Source organism: Rhinatrema bivittatum, chromosome 2 (genome assembly GCF_901001135.1).
Source record: "Rhinatrema bivittatum chromosome 2, aRhiBiv1.1, whole genome shotgun sequence".
In the NCBI taxonomy this organism is placed as follows: Eukaryota; Metazoa; Chordata; class Amphibia; order Gymnophiona; family Rhinatrematidae; genus Rhinatrema; species Rhinatrema bivittatum.
Window position 1 is genome coordinate 155,404,685 of NC_042616.1, and position 25,039 is coordinate 155,429,723.

General features: G+C 43.1%; 1 protein-coding gene across 2 annotated transcripts in view; it reads left to right on the top strand.

Moving 5' to 3' along the window:
- The window catches only part of RSU1 (Ras suppressor protein 1), a 371,478-nt gene that overhangs the window by 75,799 nt on the left and 270,640 nt on the right, over positions 1-25,039 (top strand). For both annotated transcript variants that reach the window (XM_029588767.1, XM_029588766.1), the window contains exons 4-7: positions 13,779-13,899; positions 15,453-15,571; positions 17,200-17,282; positions 17,523-17,637. In XM_029588767.1, coding sequence (XP_029444627.1) covers positions 13,779-13,899; positions 15,453-15,571; positions 17,200-17,282; positions 17,523-17,637 — 438 coding nt within the window. The remainder of the gene's footprint in view (positions 1-13,778; positions 13,900-15,452; positions 15,572-17,199; positions 17,283-17,522; positions 17,638-25,039) is intronic.

A 25,039-nucleotide genomic window follows, 5' to 3' on the forward strand; every position in this document is an offset into this window, starting at 1 on the left:
GGTCTTCCAGAAATGCGCAATAGTAAGATGTCCAGCTTGTAATAAGTGAGACACCAACCATTTATCTGATTTAAATAATACTTCAACCTAGCAGTTTAACAAACACATTTGAGGTGACAATCCTTATAATAAGATTGATCATTCCTCAGATGTCTTCTCAAAATTGTCGCACTTTCCTTCATCCCCACCACATATGAATGTAGCTTCCCTGCTCACCACACAACTGGCAACACATAGGACTAGAAACACTGAAACGAGAAAATAATATTGGATCTCTATATGTTCGATGCAGTAAGCAATATATAAACTCCTGATTTTTGTTACAAATGGATAATTTACATTTGGATCACCAGATCAACATCCAGTCTGTGTCGTCATAATCTGTACCCAAATCTGTATTCCATTTATCAATCAAATCAGGGCTGGTCTCCTGCTCATCATCGCTGTACAGAAGTGAGTGATATAGCTGTGTTGGAACCACTGAAGATCGTGTCAACATATTCTCTACATTTGTCTTACGCCTCAAATATGTCGGCCCGTAGGATCCCAAAAAAGTCTCTTCACAACTGAAAATACATATATTTGGTGTGACTTGGCATCCCAAATTTGTCTTCTGATTGAAAACTTTTAAAAACATTGTCCGCTCAATTTTGCCACAAATATCACACCTCGCCTCTCTCCACAATTCCATATCAACCGAATAAGTAAGTTTAATGTTTGCGGTTAATGGTGAGAGTGGAGAATATCGCTCTTCTACACCTCTCCAAAGATAATGTTTATGGTTGTGACCATAAAGTTCAATTTGTCTCATCACTCCAAATTATTTTGTTCCAGAAGTTTTTAAGGTTTCTCTAGGTGCTGTTTGGTGTATTGTAAGCGAGCTGTTTGTGGCGTTGATGAAGTAATTAAATTTTTTTTTTTTTTTGGGCAACTCTACAATGCAGCCCATTTTTTTTTTTCAAGTGTGTACTTATTGTGCATACTGAATCGCACAACTGCTTTGTTTCAGAAAGGCCTGTATTTCAGTAGACGTTGCTTGTGGGTTTTTCTTTGCATCCCAATAAATTTTCCTAGCAGTTGTGACTGAAATCTTTCTTGGTCTAGCTTGGTATTAACCAAACCCATAATTTTCCACTTCTTGATCAAAGTTTGAACAATACAGATTGGCATTTTCAAATCTTTGGATGTCTTGTTATATCCTTTCCTGATTTGTAAAGTTTAACTACTTTTGCTCGCAGCTCTTTTGACATTTCTTTTGCTTTCCCTCATGCTTCAGTAATCACCAAAGTCAGTGCAGCCCTGGATGAAACACACAAAGGTTTCTTAAACTCATCAACTATTTATACACAGACGCAAATTACAATCAAACAAGGCATAGGTGTGGATACCTACCCTTCACTGCCATCTCAACCTGTGTGTGACAACTTGAGTGTATATTAGCCCAAACATTCAAGGATATGTAAACTTTTCAATAGGATCATTTCATTTCCTTTATTGCTATTGTTTGTTTAATGAGTGTGCTATTCTGTGATGCATAAATTAGTTTAATTTGAAACACATTAAAAATAAGACGTGTTTTGTCTTATCACTCGTGTTTTCTTGAAATGCTACACATCTTCAAATTTTGCCAGGGGTTTGTAAAATTATGAGCACAACTGCATATGTTTAAATCTTTAAGTCTGTCCCCATATGCTTTAGAACGAAGACCAGTGCCCATTTTCATAGCTACTTTCTGGACCATGTCCATCATGTTTGTATTCTTTTAAAGAAGTCGTTTCTAGAATTGTTCATAATATTACAAATAAGGGGTCACACCAGTGCCTTATACAGGGGTAATCTCATCTCTTTTTTTTTTTCTGCTGACTGTTCATCTCCTTATGCACACAAGCATTTTTCTGGCTTTTACCATTGCCTTGTTTGCCTGTTTAGACTGCATTTTTTTAGCATTAAATCTTAGGAAACGGAGCCAAGAGGAATAAGGAGGCAGATTTTGGCTGTTTCCTTAGGTGCAAATTTCTTTACACCCAAGAAAGAAAACTTACCTTGCAGTGCTGGGTACAAACAAACTCAAACATAGCTGGTCTTTGCATATGCTAGCTTTCTGCCTGCTTCCAGGGGCCTCTCTAACCCTTCTAGGCTCTTAACCCAGAATCCCTTGCAAGGATGATCCTTAAGGAAAACCAGGCAGGATAGCTGTGGCAGGTCCCTTAAGGTGGTTTGAGGGAGTTTCTTGTACACTCCTACAAGGGTTACATTTTAATTTATTTCATATAGTCAATAATAAGCTTCTAAGCGACTCAATGGTTTCCCCTTTTTCATCCATTGTACCTGAAGACTGGAGGGAGGCCAATGTAACCCCAATATTTAAAAAGGGCTCAGGGGTGATCCAGGTTACTATAGACCATTGAGCCTGACTTCAGTGCCGGGAAAAATAGTGGAAACTATTCAAAATCACAGAGCATATAGAAAGACATGGTTTAATGGAACAAAGTCAGCATGGATTCACCCAAGGGAAGTCTTGCCTCACAAATCTGCTTCATTTTTTTGAAGAGGTTAATAAACATGTGGATGAAGGTGAACCGGTAGATGTAGTGTATTTGGATTTTCAGAAGGAGTTTGACAAAGTCCCTCATGAGAGGCTTTTAAGAAAACTAAAAAGACATGGGATAGGAGGTGATGTCCTTTCATGGATTACAAAGTGGTTAAAAGACAAGAAACAGTAGGATTAAATGGTCAGTTTTCTCAGTGGAAAAGGGTAAACAGTGGAGTGCCTCAGGGATCTGTACTTGGACCAGTGCTTTTCAATATATATATAAATGATCTGGAAAGGAATACGAGTGAGGTTATCAAATTTGCGGATGATACAAAATTATTCAGAGTAGTTAAATCACAAGCGGATTGTGATACATTACAGGAGGACCTTGCAAGACTGGAAGATTGGGCATCCAAATGGCTGATTCTTTGGAGGGCAGAAGCATCTCTGACTATTATAGTATTGATAACATTTACAGCCATTCACCTGGCCAAGGAAATTGGAATTTTTGTAAGGTCAGACAGGTCCCATACCTGTCTGGCCGCTGTAATACGGTGGAAACAATAGAAGAATAGATGCCAGGTGTCTTTGAACGTATTTATTGTAGTGGAGATGTGTTTTTATAAAAAGCCAGACTCAGCCGAGTTTCACCTCGCATCTAGTGGCTGCCTCAGGGGCTATAGTAAAATAACATCACATACAGAAAAATTAAAAAAGACATACACAACTTAAAAAATCAATTATATAAAATATTAATATACAAACATATAAAAACATTTAAAATGATGAGATGAAACAGAACATATAAAGGAGATCAAGAGCTAGAGCAGCTCCATATGTCTAAAATGTGGTAAGGGTCGAGAGCAGGCAGAAGCGTCAGTCCTGGCTACCCATATTATGTAAGTTCAGGCAGGTCCCATATCTGCCTGGCTGCTGTAATATGGTGCCAGGCACTCCTGGCAAGCTGACTGTTAAAGTGGGCTGGGGAAGGGGAGCGGCTGCTGCCAATATTTGTTGGCCTTGTGCAACGAATAGGTCAGAGGAGGGGGGAGTCGGAGGTTTGTTTCAAACCTCTTGTTTCTGGGGAACCCATAGGTTCCTTGCTGTCAGGGGTAGATGGGAGTGGGAGGAGTTGAGGGTGGGTCACTGCGACCAGCAGCCATTCTTTACTTGCCTGCTGTCGCGTCTGACGCTGCAAGTCCGGCTCCTGCTCCTCCGTTTTCGGCCTGACTCACTGCGGTGAAATGGCATCCGAGGAAGCAGCCATGCTGGGTGAAGAAGCGCCTCCGGTGGCCCCTGGTGAGCTCCATGGTGACAGGGAGGTCGGGGTCGGTACAGCCGCGCCGCGTTCCGATGCAGCAGGTTTGGGGGGGGGGGGGGGGGGGGGCGGGTCTCGACGCGTCCGGTGGCTGTGGGGGGCAAAGGGCGGGACCTCTGCAAGGCAGAAGAAGTCGAGGACGCCAGCGGCTTCCCCGGGACCCGATGCGCTGCCTATCTGCAGTCCTCCCCTTTCTGCTTTCGCAAGTACCGGGAGCTCCTGTTCTGCTCTCGGTCCTCGCGAGGTTCCTGTGCCTTCTCCTGCTGCTGTGCCGGCTGCAGCTTCGCACTCTGAGCTGTCCGGTGCTGAAGCTGGGGGAAGTGCAGCACATGATAGTTTGCTTTTGCCTGCTCCAAGGGGGTTGGAGCCTGGAGGGAATGCCATGCCCGGAGGATGGGTGTGGGTGTGTGTGTGTGTGTGTGTGTGTGTGTGATGTATGACCCCCAGTTCCGGCTCGGGTCTGGAGTTGGGCGGTGACTGGCCCGGGTGTGTGTGTGTGGGGTGGCACTGGAATATCTATGGGGCTTCGGGGTCAACTGGGGTCCTTTTCTTCAGCCATGGGGTGAGGGATTTCTTCCCGCTTGGAATAGGTGCCCTCAAGGGAAGTTTGGGGGGATGCAGCCTGCATCGATGTCCCCTTGGGGTGGCGTTCACATCCAGCTTCCGGGCCCCTGCCCCCAGTGAGATGGATCCCACCAACAGCCTCTGAGCTACAAACCTCGGTGAGATGGGTCCTGCCAGCAGCTCCCAGATTTCAACCCCCAGTGCGATGGGTAATACCGGCTGTGCCCGAGTTTCAAACATCACTGGGATGTGTGTGGACAGCGGACAACCTGGTGAGTCCGAGGTTAGCGCTGGGGGTTTGGGTCCGTCACAGATTGGGGTTCATGTTGCATCAGGGCAGAACAGGCGGTGGTTTCGCGGGGAGGGGTTGCAGAGCCTCCGGTTCCTCAGTTCCCAAGAAATGCGAGAAACCACAGCGTAAAAAGAAGCGCTCCCAGTCCAGCTCCGGATTCTTCTTCCTCTTCCTCCTCCTCCTCTTCTACCTCTTCTGGCCCTTACTTGGTTCTGGTGAGAAAAGCCGGGCAGGGGAGCAGGGTCAGACGAGGGGTGCACCTGCATTAGTTAGTCTGTCTGAGTTGTGGGAGGACGTACCCAAGTCACTTTGCAGGAATATCAGGCAGCATAAGTACATCGATATTTTCCAGCTGTTAGAGGGTCATGGGGGAAGCGTAGGGAGAAGAGGAAAAATTGAAGTGTGGATAGATTTCAGAGTACACAACGGAGGGTGGCCCGCAATGTGCTCAACTGGACCCGCTCATTCCTCCATTTAGCTAGCGTGGTGGGTCATCGCGAGCCGGCTCAATATGGCCCCATGCTGGCAGATGCTATTCTGGTGGCCAGCTGGGTGTACGAGGGTTGGTCGTGGTTCAATTATGATGAGCAGTTTAGGGACCAGATGGAGGAGAAAAAATTTATGGTTTGGGGCAGTAGGAATGTTGGGTTGTGGTTGACGCAGATGTGTGTCAAGTTAGGGTCTTTTGACAGAGGGGATGCTAGTGGAATGTCTGGTGAGCCTAGTGGGCGGCCCTTTCAGACATGACCAGCCCCGGCAGGGGGCTGTCAAGTTGGGGCCAATTTCCCAGATATGTGTTGGAAGTTCAAACACGCGTGCTCCAATTGCGTGATGGGTCACCCTGCCCTCAAGAGTCCAAAGAGATCCAGTGTTGGGCGTGGCAGCGGGTTTGTTGCAAAAAGTGCCCTGAAGTGAGGTAACGGGCTTGGCTCCTACCCCCATCCGTTTAGCAGCTATGATAGTATGGTTGGGTAGGTATCACAAAGTGGAAGCTGTGTTGCTCTTGTTTCAGGGTTTTGTATCTGGTTTTCATATCCCATTTGAGGGTCCGGTGGTGGGGGGGGGGGGGGATGACAGAATTGTCCGTCGGTTCGTAAAGTGGCCCATGTGGTAGCCTCTAAAGTGCAACATGAGATCGACTTGGGTAGGATTGCGGGTCCTTTTCAGGTCCCTTCCTTCGAGGGCATGGTTCTATCCCCGTTGTTGGTGATGCCCAAAAAGGAACTGGGTAAGTTTCGTTTGATCCATAATCTGTCATTCCCAGAAGGCAATTCGGTCAATGATTACATTCCCAAGGATCTCTGTACCATGCGGTATGCCTCTTTCGAGTCGGCGGTGTCAGTGGTTTGTTGTTGTGGCGCGGGGGCCCTGATGGTGAAGGGTGGGTATTGAGTCTGCCTTCTGGTTGCTTCCGATCCACCCTGAGTCGTTCCCATTGTTGGGTTTCCATTTCTAGGAAGCGTTCTATTTTGACAAATGCCTGCCTATGGGGTGTTCCATTGCCTGCACCTATTTTGAAATATTTAGTTCATTTGTTCATTGGGTGCTTGCCGAGCGAGCCGGGGTGGCGAACATTGTGTATTATTTGGATGATTTCCTTTTTGTTGGTGACTCATCTTCGTCAACTTGTTTGCACCTGTTGAGCTGTTTCCGGGGCACTGTTTCTGACTTTGGCATCCCGGCTGGTTTTCTTGGGCATTGAGTTGGACTCGGCTGGGATGATCTCACGCTTGCTGACGGACAAAGTGGTGGTCATGAGGAATCTGGTATCCAGGTCATTACTGGCCAAAAAGCTGACTCTGCGCCAGATGCAATCCCTAGTGGGCAGTCTGAATTTCGCTTGCCGCATGCTTCCTATGGCTAGGGTTTTTCTGAGAAAGCTGAGTTCTAGTATGGCGGGTTAGCGAAAGAGTGGTCATCACGTTCGCATAACAGAGCGGCTGAGGGAAGATTTACGGGTTTGGGATAGTTTCCTGTCTGATTTTATTGGCTCGTTATTGTGGCAAGATGATTCTGTCTCGAATCGCAACTTAGAATTATTTACCGATATGGCCGGATAGGTTGGTTTCGGCGCCTACTTCCAGGGTGCCTGGTGTGCGGCATCTTGGCCGGAGGACTGGAAGGAGACCGGGGTTACCAAGAACAATACGTTCCTTGAATTGTTCTCTATTGTCGTATCTGTGTTCCCTTGGGGATCGCAATTTCAAGACAGGAGAAGAGTGTTTTGGTGTGACAACCGGAGTGTAGTAGATGTCATTAACAGGCTGTTTGCGAAATGCATATTGGTGTCTGATCTGCTGCACAAATTCGTACTACACTGTATGGGATTGAATATCACTCTGTGGGCTAGACATGTTCCAGAGGTTTCTAACGCTGTGGCTGATTCTCTTTCTAGTTGCAAGTGGTCCTTGTTTCGGGAGCTCACACCGGAAGCGGATCACCAGGGAGCATCAGTGCCGCATTTCCTTTGGAGTTTCGGTTCCAGGAAGCATGGAAGTTGCTCCGGGCATCATTAGCTCCATCCACCTGGAACAGTTATGTGGCGTCCGCAGACAAGGTTGTGTCTCTCCTGGCAGGTTTGGGTTGGCATAGGGGTCCCGTCTTGGATGAACACATCGTACAATTTATTGAAAGGGCAAGGGCGAGCGGTGCTTCCAGGGCATTGGTGGGTAGGCAATTGTCCGGATTCTCCTTTTTTACGAGGGCTCATGGCTGGGGCTTTCCCGTAGGGAGATTTCTGGTTTTTCAGTTGATGCTGAGGTGGGCCCACGGGTCCACGGCGGGTACCAGATAAACACCTCCCGATTATTCTCAAGATTTTGGGAAAACTATGGGAGTCGTTGCTCACTATTTGTAATAATGACTTGCGGCCTCTGATAAAGTATTAGTTTAAGGCAGTTCTGTGGATGTGTTTGACTGCGGTGGGGTTGGATACCTTGAGGTTAGGGATTCACTCCTTCCGGATTGCTGCGGCGACCTCTGATCTGTCGGGGGGGACGACTGATCTAAAGGATCGGTAGGTGGAGGTCTGATACTTTCACCGGGTATGTGCGGCCCGGTAATTCTTAAGTCGTCTGAGGTATTAATTATTTTCTCTTTGCAGATGCAGCACGCTGGGGGACGGTTATGTGGATCGTGGGACATTCCTATGTAGCCTGGGCCCATTCCCATGCCCATGGGTGCCCGTATGGGCTACATTCGGACTTGGACGGTCAGGGGGTGAATGTTTGCTGGCTGGGGAGATGGGGAATGCGTTGGGCGGAGTTGCTGCATTGTCTGCAAAGGGGGCTCAGCTGTTTCAGCCCGCTGCATGTTTTAATCATCCACCTGGGCGGGAACGATTGGGGCAAAATGTTGGGCTGCAGGTTCATTGGCAGGGTGTGTAGAGACCTGGTGACGGTTTTCTGTTTGTTCCCTGCCACTGTAATCTGCTGGTCCGATATAATTCTAAGGCCTGCTTTGATTGAGAATAAGGTTTGGCGCCGTTGTCGTGCCAAGGCAAATCAGCAGATTGGCTCCTGGTTAGCAGGTATGGGGGGTTTTCATATTCGCCATGATTGGGCTTGGGACCTCGAGGCAGGGCTGTTTAGGGGGGGATGGGGTCCATTTATCCTTTGTGGGCTTGGACCTCTTTTTGAATGTGCTGCAAGAGGCCTTGGAATACATACTGAGTGGGGATCCTGTCCGCATTTTTGGGGGTCGCAGGTAATTCTTACCTGCGCCTGTGGCAGGTAGCCCGAGCCGATTGGGGGATTATGCGGTGGTTAAAAGTGTCTGACTTGACAGGGGTCAGGTCAGTGATTCCTAACAGAACAACTGGGTGCAGTTGTTGATGGTACAACTCCTTGCTGGGGCGGTGGCAGGGGTTGATGTGGTTGGCTCCTTGCTGAGTGGTGGTGGGGGTTGTGGGGGGCGTGTCCATGATGTGACTACATACAGGCTCAGATAGCCTCTGAGTGCCCGTCTTGCTGGTTGGTGGCGAATGGGCGGGGGAGGGGGAATCTGTTGTTACGATGAACTGGCTCGGGCTCCGGGAGGTTGTTAATAAAAGCTGCGGCCTGTTTGATCCCCAACATAGTGTTATGCGTATTCATTTGTTGTAAAGGGTCGGGCGCAGGCAGAAGCGTCAGTCCTGGCTACCCATATTATAGCTACTATCAGCTTTCAAACATTGGTCCTAGTGTGGCCATATTATACAATGAAAGGCAATAGGGCCTGTTTCTGTAAGGGTCCTGCCATTTGATTACTTTGGTAGATGGGAACCCCTGTCTGCAACCAACAGATCCCACATCCATCATATTTTCTGTATGCAAGAGGCAAGTATATTGCCAAATCAGATGGACCTCCATCAGTAGGGACAGCTTTTTCAGTCCACAGTTTCCCATATGGAATGCACAAGTTGTAGTATGATGGGCATAGCTACAGGCAATGGATCAACAGCAGACGGCCAGCTTGTGCCTCAGAAAGACCAGCAAAGAGCACTAGGAAAGGCAGCATCAACCATCATCAAATCAGAAGCTTTTTTTTTTTTGCTGGGAGCGGCTTCTAAGACTAGGAGGCTTTGTGGTTCAGCAGTCTGCGTTTCCATGTCCTGAAATATTAAAGCAAATACCAGCACTTGTACTACTACTGTTCTTGTGTGCAGCTCCTCGGGACACTTAGCACTGTGGCCACGGAGCTTCAATCAGCTGCAAGGTCTGAAGAGAAAGGCAGAGACAGGTTGTCAGTTTGCATTTTGTTTCTTTCAGCCCCAACAGGATACACTGACAAGTGTACTAAAGCCTCTGCATTGAATGACAATAGGATATAATATTTCATTGTTTTACCAGAGCGGTTTTGATGTCCATTCTATGTTATGCCCCTAACATTTGAATACTTCCTTTCTTTGGATCCATTTAATAGCTTGGTCTATGCAGATCTCACCTGTGCACATACCTGGTCCGTCCAAAATGGAAGCATTCTATCTTCATCCTGCCTATTGCCACTCAAGCACCAACATCTGAAAGAATTAGATCATATCTCAAGTATTTTGTCCAAAACTATGTTCTCATATTGATCTATCAACAGAATTACTGGTTTATGCAGCAAAATGTCTAATCTTTAGCAGCTTGTCAAGGAAGGGATCCTAAGGACCTTTGTTTGGTTTCTTTACCTGTGCATAAAATAGCCCCTCAAAATAATTGGCCGGATCGGTTTTAAATACAGGGTGGCCCATGGAAAAGTAGCCCGCCTCCAATACCAGTGCCACACAGGCAAGCTACTTTTCCATGGGCCACTCTGTATAACTGGCTACTTTTAAATATCTTAATCGGCTAAGAGCTATTTAGCTGCACTTTGTGGTAATCCCATTTTCAGTTTTCAACCAGATAAAAAGTATCTGGCTAAGTGACAACCATTTATCCGATCAGGTCCTCATTAAATATGATAAATGCTCATATAAAAAATTTAGTTTGCTACAAACCTGACTGCTGCTGAGCTTGGCAGCAAGTGCCGAAAATGTGCGTTGGGGCAGTTTTAACCCAGCTGAGAGCCTGATGGTGGTGAGATGAGTTCAACAGCATAAAAGCACTTTGGGTCACTTGAGGAATTGGAGAGGGGGGAAGCCAATGTTAAATACACTGTATCATCCCTGACTGTTCACTGTTCATATTGCCTTGCACTATAAATAGATATTCAGTATTCAACTAAAACTGTGCCAGTATTCACCTGCAGGGCTGTTACTGGAATGGGGGCCAGTGTGTGCCATAAGGGAGCTCTGTCCTCTTCAACTGGCTGCAAAACCTGTGAAAAGTCAGCATTGGTCCCTACAACACCAACACACCTGTTATTGGAAAAATAGAACAAGCCAGACTACTAGCAATCCCTGTACGGAAACTACACTCTAGCAGAATACCTTACCTCAGACACACAGGCAGAACTTCACCAAATAACATCTGGTTTCCCTTTTTTTTTTTTTTTTTTTTTTTTTAATCACAGAAGATAAAAAATGGGATTTTTTTTTTCATTGTATAAGCCATCACAACTCCAGTATATACCCACAGTGATGCAAACTAGTTTAGCACACAGACACAGGAAGTAAGAAAACAGTGTTTTCAAATTTGAAATACAAAGTTTTATGGGAATCCCAGAACTTAGTTATCTAGCAAATCTATCATACCATCCTATACCATAAAGGCACAGGCCTCAGACAGCAGCAACCATATCCATGAAAGGCAGCACTGCAAATATTGCACTGAGCACTAGAATACCAATGTGCCTCTTACTGGAAAACTAGACTGCTATGGATCCTTTCCCTACACAGAAATTACATGCCAGCAGACTACCTCACACCGGTCACACATTCAAAACAAAGAAAGGGGCCGATGCAATACCCGCTGTCAAATGCCGTTAAATAGGCGCTAATCCACCCCTAATGCAATAGGGGGATTACTGCTTATTTAATGTGTGTCCAACGCGGAGTGAATGAGTTAACGCTCATCACATGCAAATGCATTTGAATGAGGTTATTACTCATTCACAACAAATGCAAAAAAATAAATGTGCTTCTCAGATGCACATTTATCGCTCAGATATTAACGCCTGCCTGGAGCAGGCGTTAATAGTTGAGCGCACTGAAAAAAAGTACAGAAAAGCAGAAAAAAATGCTTTTCTGTACTTTTTTTAAAGTTAAAAAAGAAGAAAAAAACCCTCTGCTGGCCGTTTTGAAGACCGACGCCGATATGCTCGGCGTCGCTTTTCATAACCGGCTGACTGCAGTTATGAAAACCGACGCCAAGTTTATCGGCATCTGTGTTCATAACCGGCAGACTGCCGGAAACCGCTGGGACGCGTTAGCGACCCTAGCGCCTCCTTGCTAGCGCGACCCCTCTAATTTTTTTTATTGCATGGTGCTCCTCTTATGGGCGCCATGCATGCACTAAGAAAGGCGCTGAAAAGTCAGCGCTCGCTTTCCGCAAATTTTATTGCATCGGCCCCAAAGATCTTCGTCCCATCTCCAGAAGGACCTACAATAACATCGCAGGTAGATGTGAGCTCAGCCGCAGGGCTCGCCTTAACATCAGCCCCTGTAGTAGAGGGAGCATATGAATCGGGGATCAAGATGACAGATGATAAATATTAAGTAGTGAATAAATCACCAAACTTATTTGGCCCAGAATCCATGGCTGAATGAAGCATGAAAGCCCTCAGTTGAAGACTGAGAAGAAATATTAGGGGTCCCAGACTCAGATGGGAGTCCTGATAATTCCTTTTCTTTTTTTTTCCCCGTTTGACAATTGTGAAGGCAGTCAAAGGGGGGGAGAAGGTGCAATGGTACTCACAAAGGGTCTTCAAAAATTGTTCCTAGGGATGTGCCACTTTGATGTGTGACTTTGGCTGCGTGTCGCAACCTCAAATCGTTTATAGGCTCTTGGCGGCAGTGAGCGATGCCAAATACCAGCGACCACCACACGTTGTAGCAGGGAGATTGGTAGCCAATCGGAGAACAGCTAATACATTCTCCTTTCTTTTCTGTGCCCCTCTGAACACCTTTTTTAAAATATCTGGCTAAATTCTGCTGCAGAGCACTGATTTTGGGCTAAGCCACTGAAAATCCCATATAACTGATTATGTCCTATTTATCTGGCTAAGTGCCTTTTAGTCTGCTGGATGAATCCCTCCTAAGCTTTTGAATATTTACTTTATTGTTTCCCGTCTTCTTCTCTCTGCGATCTCTTTTAGTTTATGAACCCTAATGTGTTCTCCCTTTCATCTATTTTTTTAGAAAGCCATAATGGCCTCTTTTTTTTTTTTTCTCTTACCTTTATTTACTTTCCTAACAAAAAGATTAGTTGCCCTTATAATATCTCTTTTTAGTTTTGCCCCCTGCTCTTCTGCTTCTTCTAGGTTTTCCCATCCAGTTAATGACTACTTGAGGTACTCTACCATCTTAACAAAGTTGGTTTTCCTGAAGTCTAGGACCCTCACCTTTGAATAAACCTTCACCTCCTGTGTTCTTATACTGAACAAGCACATCCAGTGATCACCCACTTTGGCATCAGAAATGCTCCCCATTGGTAAGCAACAGGTCCTCTCTTGTGTGGATTCCATTGCCAATCGATGGAACAGTTCTCTCTATAAAGGGATCTCTAGGATCTCTCTGCTTCTAGGAGCCATTTCGTAGGAGCAATGGACCGCTGGCGCCATCTTAGAAAATGGCGCGGGCCATCCATTGCTCCTTCTATGTGATAGGGGCCGACCAATGGCACCGGTAGCCCCTGTCACATAGTAAGGGCAAAGGGCCACTGGCGCCATTTTGTTTACTGCCAGCCGATGGCCCGAGAGCGGGAGATTGCTCCCGGGACCCCCGCTGGATCACCAGGGACTTTAGGCAAGTTTTGGGGGGATGTAATTAACTAAATTTGAAAGGTTGGGGTGGGTTTTTTTCAGCAAAAATTGCCGATTAAAAAACCCCCGACTCGTTGGAAAATGATGTTTTCCTCGGGTTGCCCGACCTGTCATAAAAAAACGATGCACATCCCTATTGCAAAGTCTCTAGTCCACATATGCCACAAAAAGGATTATCACAATGAATTTCAGAGAGATTTTCGCTTACATTTGTTTCAAGAACCAATATCATTTGTATGAAATGGTTGTCCTAAAGTGCAGATTTTCTTGTAGCACTCGAGGACTAGAATTCACCAGCTCTGTGTGGATTCTAAACATTTCCTATTGGTGCTTCCATGTATTTTCTACCATAAATAAGACTTTGTTTATTTTATAATCTCATTTATTCAAGAAAGAACAATTTATGAAAATATTTAAATACTACATTTTTTGAAGCAGTGTCATCTTCTGTTGGCTCACATTTAATGTTTAATCTGTATCTGGTTTATTATGACGTCTGGGTAGTGTTCTAAAAAGGTCAAATTTGCTGTTAAATGTCTTTTGAATAGAAATGCTTTATAACCAGTTTTCACAGGCATTATTTTCTTGGAATTTGAGTAGAATCTGTTCTTATTGGAAAGATTCTTTGTTATTGACAGTGCCTTCATATAGAATAATGCATGTTGTCTTTAATCAATCTTTTCCAGCTGTACCACCAAATATTGCAGATCTAAAGAACTTGGAGGTGCTGAACTTTTTCAATAACCAGATTGAGGAGCTTCCAACACAGATCAGTAGCCTTCAGAAACTCAAACATCTTAACCTGGGGTATGTACCAGTAGGACACCATTAATTTTTTTTTTTTTTTGATTCCCCGAACTCATCTGGGTTTGATTACTGTGTGATGTCACTGAAGCACTCTGTCATCATTAGAGTCTTCTGATTCTTCACTAGAACTGTACCACTTATTTAATCCAGGATTATCCTTTCATATTGTTTTCACCCCTTTGGAAAACTCCTTTGTTAACAACAAGTTTCACAAACCATGGCATATCTCATATGCATAAGTGTTACTCCACTACTGAATATTTCATCTGTAATCTTTGTACCTATTTGTTTTTACTGTGCATGAATTTCCAGTCTTCTGCTTTCAGTTTGTTGGCCAGTAGCCCGTCACTTGCCATGCACAGCTGCTCCTTTATTTTTTTACATAATGAAGTAAGAAAAAGTAGTGAGCAGAGCCAAAGACTGAGAAATTTGGAAGAATGTTCCCTCTAGAACTCGTGGAATTAAAAACATTGGGAACTTAATGTCTGGGCAGACTTGGTCTCCCAACATAACTGACTAATAGCAATAGCACCAGAAACCTGAGTGCTTATTCATTCATATACATGGGAGGAATAGATTTTTGTCCTTTTTTGGATTGAACTCCTGGTGCTTCTGAATTCCTTGACTAACACCTTAGACAGGGTCTCTGTTAATGATACTGCAAAAGATGTAATCAGTTGTGTCTCTAGTAACATTATTGAATACAAGAAATGTAGAACAAAATATATATTTAGTAGAAGTCTAATAACTGAGCAATATTGGGGCTAGGCAGTTGAACATTTCATGTTTTTTTTTTTTAATGGAAAATGTGTCAACTGTTAGCTGCCTTCAACTTTGTAATGGCCAGCGGTAATGACAGAGGAGACTGGTCTGGAGATTAAGATGAGTAGCTAATGTTCTATGCAGGTAGAAAATGTCTTTCAGAGAGCTTTGTGGGAGCATCATTGGTATACAAACCATGCTCTCTGCAGAGTTATCTCATTTCATGTTTAGCGGTGAGGTGAATACTGAAGGCAGCAGGAGTTGGCAATAAGCAGAAGCAGTAGTCACAACTATGGAGAGGGAAATTTCCATGTGGTCCTTATTGTATAGCAAAATGTTAGTTTGATATCCAGCAGAGGGCGCTCACTTGTTGTGGTTTTAGATCATGAGAAACATTTATTGGTTGAAACTGTGAGGCATTTATATTCTAGAAAATGAGTGCATAATGCTATTAATTAGAACTGTAGTCCAGCAGCTGCAAAATAACAAAATAAAACAATTAAAAAGAGCTTTAAAGTCTGATGCATGATTATTGACAGCATTGGTTGGATAGTGTAAGTTAGAACTTGAGAAAGTCCGGAGGCACTTGTGAATGTTATGATACATTTGGTAATGTATTATTAGTTGGTTCAGAGTTTTTTTTTTTGTCTCTGTACATCAAATTGGAGTTCTCATGCCAGATTAATAGAGCGGATGTAAGAAAACATCCTCCGTCTGAGACCTGCTTTTATTCTGGCATTCCTGCTTTTAAGCTGTGAAATTAATCTTATCCTGTGTTATGTTTGTAACAGCATGAACAGGTTAAATACCCTGCCCAGGGGATTTGGCTCTTTACCAGCTCTGGAGGTCCTTGACTTGACTTATAACAACTTGAATGAAAATTCTCTGCCTGGGAACTTCTTCTACCTCAGTAAGAAACTTACAACAATGTACACTGCTGAAAAACAGGTCTTCTTTTGTGATATGAAAACATAAGGTTAATTTTCAAAGGCATTTATGCAGGTAAAACAATGCTTTACCTTCATCAGTGGCCTTTTATAAAATTGCCCACACACAGAGACGGTAACTTTCAAACTGGCATGCGGGTGCGCACATTTGCGCACGTGCATCGTCCTGCACCCAGGTATGTGGCCGTTTTATAATAGATGTGCGCAGGTTATAAAATAGCCTGGCCATGTGCAATGAGCGCCAAAATGTAAGTGGGTGCGTGCAAATGCCGCTTCTATCGGGTAAATCGGGGGATTTTTAAAGCAGTGTGCGCCAGCATCTTTCCCACTTTTACCAGTTCATTCCCAGTTTTACCAGTTGAGAGAGATCTTCCAAATTCCCTAAGTTTAATAGGCTTCACTACCGACCCTTAAAACCCCTCAGATCTATCTAGTTTTCAGAGATAGCAGAAGTAAAGTTAAATGGCAGGGGGGGGACCTCAGTGTGCCCTGGGTTGCACAAGTATTTACGTGCACATCTCAGATTCCCGCTCCAAAATGCCCAGACCATGACCACGCCCTGCCCCTTTTTTGAAAAATTTCAAGATGTGCCAGCTGCGGTAGATACACGGGGTATCTTGGGGGCTTTGAAAATCTTCTCGGCGTACACGAGCCTGACGTCTTCACGCATCCCCTAATTAATGGAGTGTCATCAGCTCTATGTGGGTAGAGATGTTTGCATACACGTGGAGGTGCATATTTTTACCCCCATTATAAAAGGCATTCCGCAGGTGGCTGGCTGACTGGCTTTGAGCAGGCCTAGCATTTATGAGCACCCTTTATTTTAATATATATATATATATAAGTTCCCTCAAGAAAGCTACCCTACACGTCGGCAGGGGTAAATGTGTGTGGGTAGTTTTCTGGAGTAATTTTGAAAAGCCAAAGTATGCTCCTACTTTTTGTTTTGAAAATCAGTGTAAAGTCTGCAGGTAGAACGTACCCGCGGACTTTAAACCTGATTTGAAAATTATCCTTATACAGTTTTTAGCAGCTATTTTCTTTTTTTTTGTGTGGTCTTCCAGAATATTTGTGATAATTTTACAGTATGGTCTGTTATGTAAATAAGTATCAAACATGATCCTAAGCAATTACTTGATTTGGAATTATAAATAATATGTTTTTATTGAGTTGGTGTTTTTCTATGAAAGATGTCATTTAGCTTAAATACTAGTATAAAACTCATCCTTGTTATTAACACACAAATGCAAACTATCTAGTAAATAGGAATTAAAGATAATTATAGGAAACATAGCTGTGTGTTCCTACAGCGTTGCACTTAACTGTCTGCCAAAATCTGCTAGACACTTGCATGCTAGAAATTGTTAATTGTGTCAGTTTCTGTGGATATAAATGTCTTCCTGAGTACACCAGCCTACAATAAGCTAGTAAATCTAAGTTTGACCTGCTTGTTATTATTGTGAGCCTTGGCTATGTCAAAGGCTTTTCACCAAGTCAGAGGTATTAATCAAACCTGACTCATTTTATTGATCAGGTCTCAAATGGCCGGGTTACGTGCCACCCTGTTCTTATATTGCTGTTTAATTTGCAGCCACCCTGCGCGCACTCTATCTAAGTGACAACGATTTCGAAATCCTGCCGCCAGATATTGGGAAGCTCACAAAGTTGCAGATAGTAAGTAATTTATCTAAATTCCTGGAAAATCAATTCACTTTTCGCCGCACTTGTAGGAGTGGAATCAAATCAATGTGAAGAAGTGGGGAGGGGTGTGGGGAGGGGATGGTTGCATTTATTTTGCAGGCATAGACCCCTGCGCCCGATGCTGTTTCTCGTTTGTCTGCAGAGCCTGGTTAATAAATTGCCTGTGTCGCAGGAAGGGAAGAGTAAAAGCTGTTTGCTTGTGTGTCCCTTTAGATCAGCCTTAGGGATAATGACCTGATATCACTGCCTAAAGAAATTGGGGAGCTCACACAACTAAAGGAACTTCACATCCAAGGAAACCGGCTTACTGTATTGCCCCCAGAACTAGGTAAGAGTAGACCAGGTTTCTTCATGTGTCCTCAAAAGGTGTTTCATAGCATTTTGTATTATACTCTAGTTGATTGGCCTGGTATCTGTAATAGCGTTTGGGATACCCACTGCATGTTTACAGACAGTTCCACTCTTAATCTTTACTCCGCATACAGTACTTTACCTAACACTCCAGGGAAGTTGCCTTTTTTCTGTTTTTTATTGCAGACATTTTTTTCTGACTGTACTTGAAGGAAAACGTCGGTAAGATTTTCCAGAATGATGCTGTTCTGATTTGAGGAGGGGGGCACATCCTGCCTTATTTATTTATTTAATCTGACTTGTATTCCGCAACTTCTGTATTTGTACATTTTTAGGGCCGGATTTTCAAAAGATTACGCGCGCCGGGCCTATGTTCAAAAGGCCCGGCGACGCGCATAAAGCCCCGGGATGCGTGTAAGTCCCGGGGCTTGGAAAAGGGGCGGGGAGGGGGCGGAGCGGTCCAGGGGCGGCGCAGGGTGGGGTCAGAGGCTCCCGGCACAGCGGCCATTTGCCGGCGTGCACAACTTACTTTCAGCCCCAGGGCTGAAGTAAGTTTTAAAACAACAAAAAAAAAAAAGAAGAGAGAGGACGGGGGAGGTAGGGGAAGGGAAGGTGGCGTGGGCTCGGCGCGCGCACATGTACGCCCGCGTGCATGTTTTTAAATCTACTCTGTAATGCGGATTTGGGGTGGACAGAGGAAGGATGTATTTTTAGGCAAAAGGAGAGCCGCTGGTTATGTTACTGTGTGAAATGTTTCAGTGAAATTAGCGGAGTTGGAAAACCAGTTAGCGTGGCATGAGATCCCACATGACAAGCAGTTCACTGTAGAGATGAGGCAATGTTGGATTAAGAATAAAAAGTAAATCCATATTTTTTTTAAGGAGAATCTCTCTCTCTCTCTCCCTCCCTCTCTATTTCTCTCTCTCCCTCTCTCACACTGTGTATGTTTCAGTGCTGAATACAAATATTTTACATACATTTTAAAACATTCCTGCCCAGTGCTGCATCAATACCCAAATGCTTGTCCAAGTTGATCATGGAAGCAGTCATTATTTTTATGGTCCAGTCCTCGCTTCACAGCCCAAAACTATATGAGGGAGGAGGAATAGCCTCGTGGTTAGACCTTGGGCAAGTCACTTTACCCACCATTGCCTCAGGTACAAAAATTTAGATTGTAAGCCCTCTGGGGATAGAGGAATACCTACAGTACCTGAATGTAAACCGATGTGAAATCTCAGATCGAATGTCAGTATATACAAATAATAAATAAATAAATATGCACACTTTTCTACATTATAAACCTTTTCTTAAAAGAAGAATTTTTTTTTGTCTTGGCAGCCTCCTTCATCCTATTCTGACCTGGTCCCATGAGGAGCTACCCAGGCTTTTTTCTTCATTTTAACCCTGTCCCATCCTCGCCATTGCAGCCTCAGTTATCCAGCCAAGAGGTAGCTCCACGGTTCCTCTCCCCTCCCCCCCCTAGAATGCAGGACATGTGTGTTCTTAGCCAGTAGGCATTGCTTTTACATGTTGGCTGAATCCTGCCCTCCCCTCTACGATAGCTGTGAATGCTCCTTCCGAAGCCCAAGCATTAAAAGTCAGGCCCAGGAATCGACCCCAAATCTCTTGTAAATAGGCGCACCCCACAGGCAGTGAGCCATCAGGCTGGCCCTGTAATAGAAATATGAAAGCATGAATGTGAAAACGCCAGAAAGCAAATATGTTTAGTTTAACATGGGATTATGGTGGAGGCGTGGCAAGCTGTTGCGTAAAACATCTCTTTATGCCAGCCCAGGCAAACTGATTTTTTTTTCTCAAACTGACTGGGTGATGCATCAATCCACAGTAGTGTTCTAATGCTTGTTAAACAGCATCATTTATTTATTTATGTATTTTACATTTAGTAACTGCCTATCATCATTTCTAGGCAGCTTCCAATAAAACATCCACAATTGCATAAAAAAATAATAAAACATAAAACAATTCAGGCTTTTTACATTAAATTAAATATTGTACAAACCATTTAAATAATAATACTAGACCATAAAACAATAATATAATATCCTGCTTCTCCTTAAGGTACAGTATCAGCTCATAAAATGTATATTATCTACTCTTCTTAATAATACTTCATAATCGTACTCACAGCCATTCTGTTATCAAAGTCCTGCTGAAAAAAAATGTGATAATTTGCATGGGCCCTGCCCAGGGTCCCCTCCCCTATTACAATGGCCTGATTTGCATGTGATTTGCATGCATGAATACTACAAATGCAGGAAAGGAAGATCATTAATAGGCAATTTCATGTTAATATTTTATCGCCACTAGCCAAGAAGGTTGTCAGCCACAATAAAATAACATCTCCTGGGATTTTGATAAATGTGACGGGGGAGCCCCGGGACCCTAATGTGGGCCTAGGGTACGATCTCTGGACATTGTCCCAATCACATGACAAGGCAAGGTCAGGTTGGCGCCATTTTGAATAATGGCATCGACAGGGCCAGGTGCCATGAGGTGTCTCAGGCCCCATTGCAGGACCTTCTTCTACTTTTAAAGCTGCTGGGGGTATAGGGGGTGGGGGTGGGAGGGCTCTCTGAACCCCAATGAGGTTTTATCTACATTTGGCGGGGGGGAGGGCCCCCAATTTTGGGTGATACCTTTGGGGAGGGGGAATAGTGCCCAGGGGAATACTATACCCCAATGACTTTTATTTAATCTTGGGGTGAGGGTGTGAGTCACCCTGCATCACTATGCATTTTATTGTCACTCCTTGGGGGGGGGGGGTGAGGGTGCCATTGCGGTGAATGAACTGCAACTTTTTTTTTTCTTTTTTTAATTTGAGGAATCAGGGCCACCTTGAGAGGCGGCCAGGGGTTAGCCCTAACCCCCGCTCAACTTTCTCATTTTGCCGTGGCAACTTTTCTTTTTGGCAGCAGTCCTTTAAGCTGATAGCAGTCCCTTGAGGTTGGGGCCGCCATCGCACCTAAAGCGCCGCTAGCCGAGTTCTTTTGTCCCATCGTGTTTTGCCGCGAGACTAAATAACGCACTAGAGAGCCACAGTGTTTTTTTTTGGGGGGGAGGAGCTTCACTATCATGGCACACCCCCCCCCCCCATGATAGTGGGACCCCCTTCTGCGAAAAAACATGGCGGCATAGTGGCTCTCGTCCTCGATGTGGAAGAGTTCTTGGAATTTTGAGGTGGCTGGTTTAGAGCGCTCTCACTCTTCTAGACCTTTGTTTTCTTTTAGCAGCAGTGATGGCTTGGTGCAGTGATATTCATACCACTGCCCTGCTCTAGTTATCAACATGCTCTTGTCTGGTGGTGGTTTCCTCCTTTGAAGGTGGTGATGAGATTTTTTTTTTTTTTTGTAACTGTCATTGTGTAGGCATCTGGCAATATGCACAGTAGTTTGGGTTTTGAACAGTTACACTGTAATGAAGGTTAATGTATTAATCTTTTAGAACAGATTGATATATTATTTTTAAATAATTAAAAATGGTCACTTGCTGCTGTGACACAAATATCCAATGGCAAGCATTAAGAATACTTGATGCTTTCACCCTGTACTCTGAAAGTTTGGCCAGAAGTTAATACAATTTAAACTGTTTTATTAGTTCCAGCAGTATTGAAGTATAATTCTGTTCTTGTTTATATATCCAAATATATAATGTAGACATCTTGAATTGATTTTTGATTTGAATTGATTTATATGTTTGTTTTGAGTGTAACTTAATTCAGGACGTTATATTTGTGTATTTGATTTAGCCACTAAACATTTGCCAAATGTATATAAAAGGCCAAAAGGGGAATTATTTTCATACCCAGGTGTATGTTGTATCTGGCTTTGAAAGCTAACAAGCACTTTTTTTCCCCTTAACATTTGGATACATTTAAGGCAGAGATAGCTCTTCAGGATTCAGCAAGTGTTGTAGTGAGGATTAGAAGCAATATGAAAGATGAAGCTGTCTGAGAACAGATATCACAGAGTTCAGAAAGAAATACAGATAGCCTTGTCTGGAAAAGAAAAACGAAGGTATCCAGTATCTTATATCTGCAGTCTTTTATACTAACTGTGATTATAGCATGTGTGTGTGTGCGTCTTGAGCCAAAGAAGGAAGAAAAGAGTACTGGGAAATGCAAAGCTCCTCATCTGTCTGTCTCCTAAACTGTGCTCATGAGATGATAGGGGTACAGTCAGGTATAAATCTTACAGACTGGCATTTTTTTCTGCTATTTTAAAAGGTTATCTGCTGCTGTGTGAGAAAAATAAATCATGATTCACTGCAACAGCAAAGTTGCAGTCAGTTATATAAATCACCAAAGAAGCACTAAATCTGTCTGCCTGCATCTTCCTACCATTTAACAGTCAGAGTGGTGGTGAGGAATCAAAACAAAGTAGTGCTTTCATTTAACAAGATCAATGTTCATTGTTCCAGATCCATGTGGTCAAAGTTAATAGCGTAGCTGGGTTTGAAAAAGGCTTGGACACATTTCTGGAGAACGGATTCATTAACAATTATTTGCCAGGAAGGTATAGGCATTGTTGCCACCTCCTATGTCTGGGAATGAGCAGAGGTGGGGGGTCTCCTCATTAGCATCTGCCAGGGACTTCCAGATTGCTCAGATTAATTGCTGTCCGATAACAGGATTCTGGGCTCAATGGACTGTTGGCTTGACTGAGCATGGCATTTGTTATATTCTTATACACTCAGTTCTGTCATTTGAAGGACCAGCCAGAATATTACAACAATGGAGGCCATTATCAATGAGCCTCCATATCTCTGTCCGAAGTTTTAAAAAAAAAATTGTTGATTGAACTCAGAAGTTCATGCATTGTGCATTTGTATTTTTGCTGTGTATTTTTGTTTCTATCAGTATGGACCACGTGTTAGTCTGATTGTTAGCCCAGCAGAGAGCTGCTATGTTTTATTTTTTGTAACAGTGAACAACATATTTAATTATGTTGTTCACTGTTACAAGCTTTTTGAATCAACAGCATATAAATATAGCATAATAAATAAAAGAACTAAATAATAAAAGTTGGAAAGAGCAAGAGATATCTTCATTCCATGAATTATTGGGAAAATAAAATCATTCTTCTTTTTCTACATTCAAGAACTCAAAAATGAAATTGCAGACCAATTACTAGTAATTTGTAACCTATCCTTAAAATCATTTGTTGTACCTGAAGCTTGGAAGGTGGCCAATGTAATGTCAATTTTTAAATGGGACACTATAAGGGCCTCCTCGTTTACTAAGCATTTTACCCATAGAAGCAGAATGGGAGAAAAGCCTTAGCAAATCAGGCCCTAAGGGCTTATCTGGGAAACCATAGACAGGTTAGCCTGATGTCAGTGCTGGGAAAATAGTAGAAACTATTCTGAAGAATAAAATTACTGAACATATAGATAGAGCCAACCTGGATTTATAAAGGGAAGTCTTGCCTCACCAATCTGCTACATTTGTTTGAAGGGGTAAATAAACGTGGATAATGGTGAGTCGGTAGGCATAGTGTATCTTGATTTTCAGAAGGCATTTCACAAAGCCCCTCTTGAGAGACTGCTGAGAAAATGTAAAAGTCATGGGGTAGGAAGCAGTATCTTATTGTGAATTGGTTAAAAGATAGGAAACATGGAGTAAGACTAAATGGTCATTTATGATGAAACTTCTGTAGCAAAAATAAGAGGCAAGTTTGAACTCTTCAAAAAAAAAACAACTTACTACCATAACCCTAGGTCTGGACAGAGGTAATAGTTTCATGGCATACTTCAGATATCTATAAACTTAACTATTCTCAGATCATCCTGTCTAGTTGCACTTTCCTCAGTTGTTAGTAGACTGAACTATAACTTTATTAACACTGTTTCCACACCCTGTCCTCCTCGTTGTTCTGTATCTTCTCCTGCCATCACATGTATATTTTACCAACCTCTTGCACCACACTTCTTGCATATAGCAAAGTGGTCTCTGTTCTCGAAAGCTCATGCCTCAATAAATTAATCTATAAGGTGCCATGTGTCTCTTATAACTTATAATATCTCTGTATCACTCCATAGTTAGACCTCACCTTAAGAGTATTGTGTTCAGTTCCTGTTGCCACATCTCAAAAAGAGATAGCGGATAAGAAAAGATGCAGAGAAGATTGTCCAAAATGATAGCATGGAAGGAACAGCTCACCTATGAGGAAAGGCTAAAAAAGGATAGGGCTGTTTAGCTTGGAGAAGACATGGCTGAGAAGAAATATGTTAGAGATCTATGAAATCATGAATGGAGTGCAACAGGAAAATATGGCTCTGTTTACTCTTTCAAAAAGTACAATGACAAGGGGGAACTTCATAAAGTTTAAAAGAAATGAGAAAATATTTTTTCATTCAATGTACAGTAAACTCTGGAATTCATTGTTGGAGGCAGTAAGCATGGCTGAGTTTAAAAAAGATTTGGACAAGTTCCTGGAAGAAAAGTTTTTGTTTTTTTTTGTTTCCAGTATTATTTAATGTGTTTTACAGTATTTTTATTTGTTTTATAATTTGATGTTAAATTTATTTTATTGTATATCCCATTGATTTTTTTCTGTAAGAAATGTGATTCATCAAATTAAACTAAACTAAAACATTATTAACTCCACAAGGTAAACTTGGGGAAGCCTCTGCATGGACTCTGTCGGAATCCTTGCAGGTATTTGTTACTTAGATTGGCCACTGTTGGAAACAGGATACTGGGCTTGATGGACCCTTGGTCTGACTCAGTAAGGCAGTTCTTATGTTTTTAATGGGGAAGGTATTTATATGAGTTATAACTCCTTGCATGTGCAGATGGTTGGTGATTGGAAGGTTGGGGGTAAAGCAGTAATCGAGGAAAATGGAGCATGAAAAACTGTCCTGCAGTGCTCTGTCATCTGACTTTTTTTCCACTCTTGTCTTGATAGCAGGTTTGAGAGATCCTGATTGGATACATAGCAAATAAAGACCTAGATTTATCATTTTGCTATAAATTTTGCAAGAATAACTCTTGCAATGATAAAGGCGCGTGGTTAGATAATTTTTGAGATACCGTACCGCAAAGTATTTTACCCAAAGTATTTTACCGCATCGCATAGGTATTTTACTGCAACACATGTTAAGTTTATCACACCTGCGATGATTTTTTCCATGTTTTGGGAAGCTCCTGGAGAGAGACTCTTTATAAGGTTCTCATATAAGTAAACTATTTATACCACTGTAGGAGGGGCAACTAGTAACTCGGGGTGAGGTTTTGGTGGTGGTCTAGGTTTTGGGGGGCAGTTTTACACACACAATCAGAGGTATGAACAGCACAGTATACATCAGTGAAGATTTTATATGATTTGGAGTGATAAAAGATACACAAAGATGAGATTTGT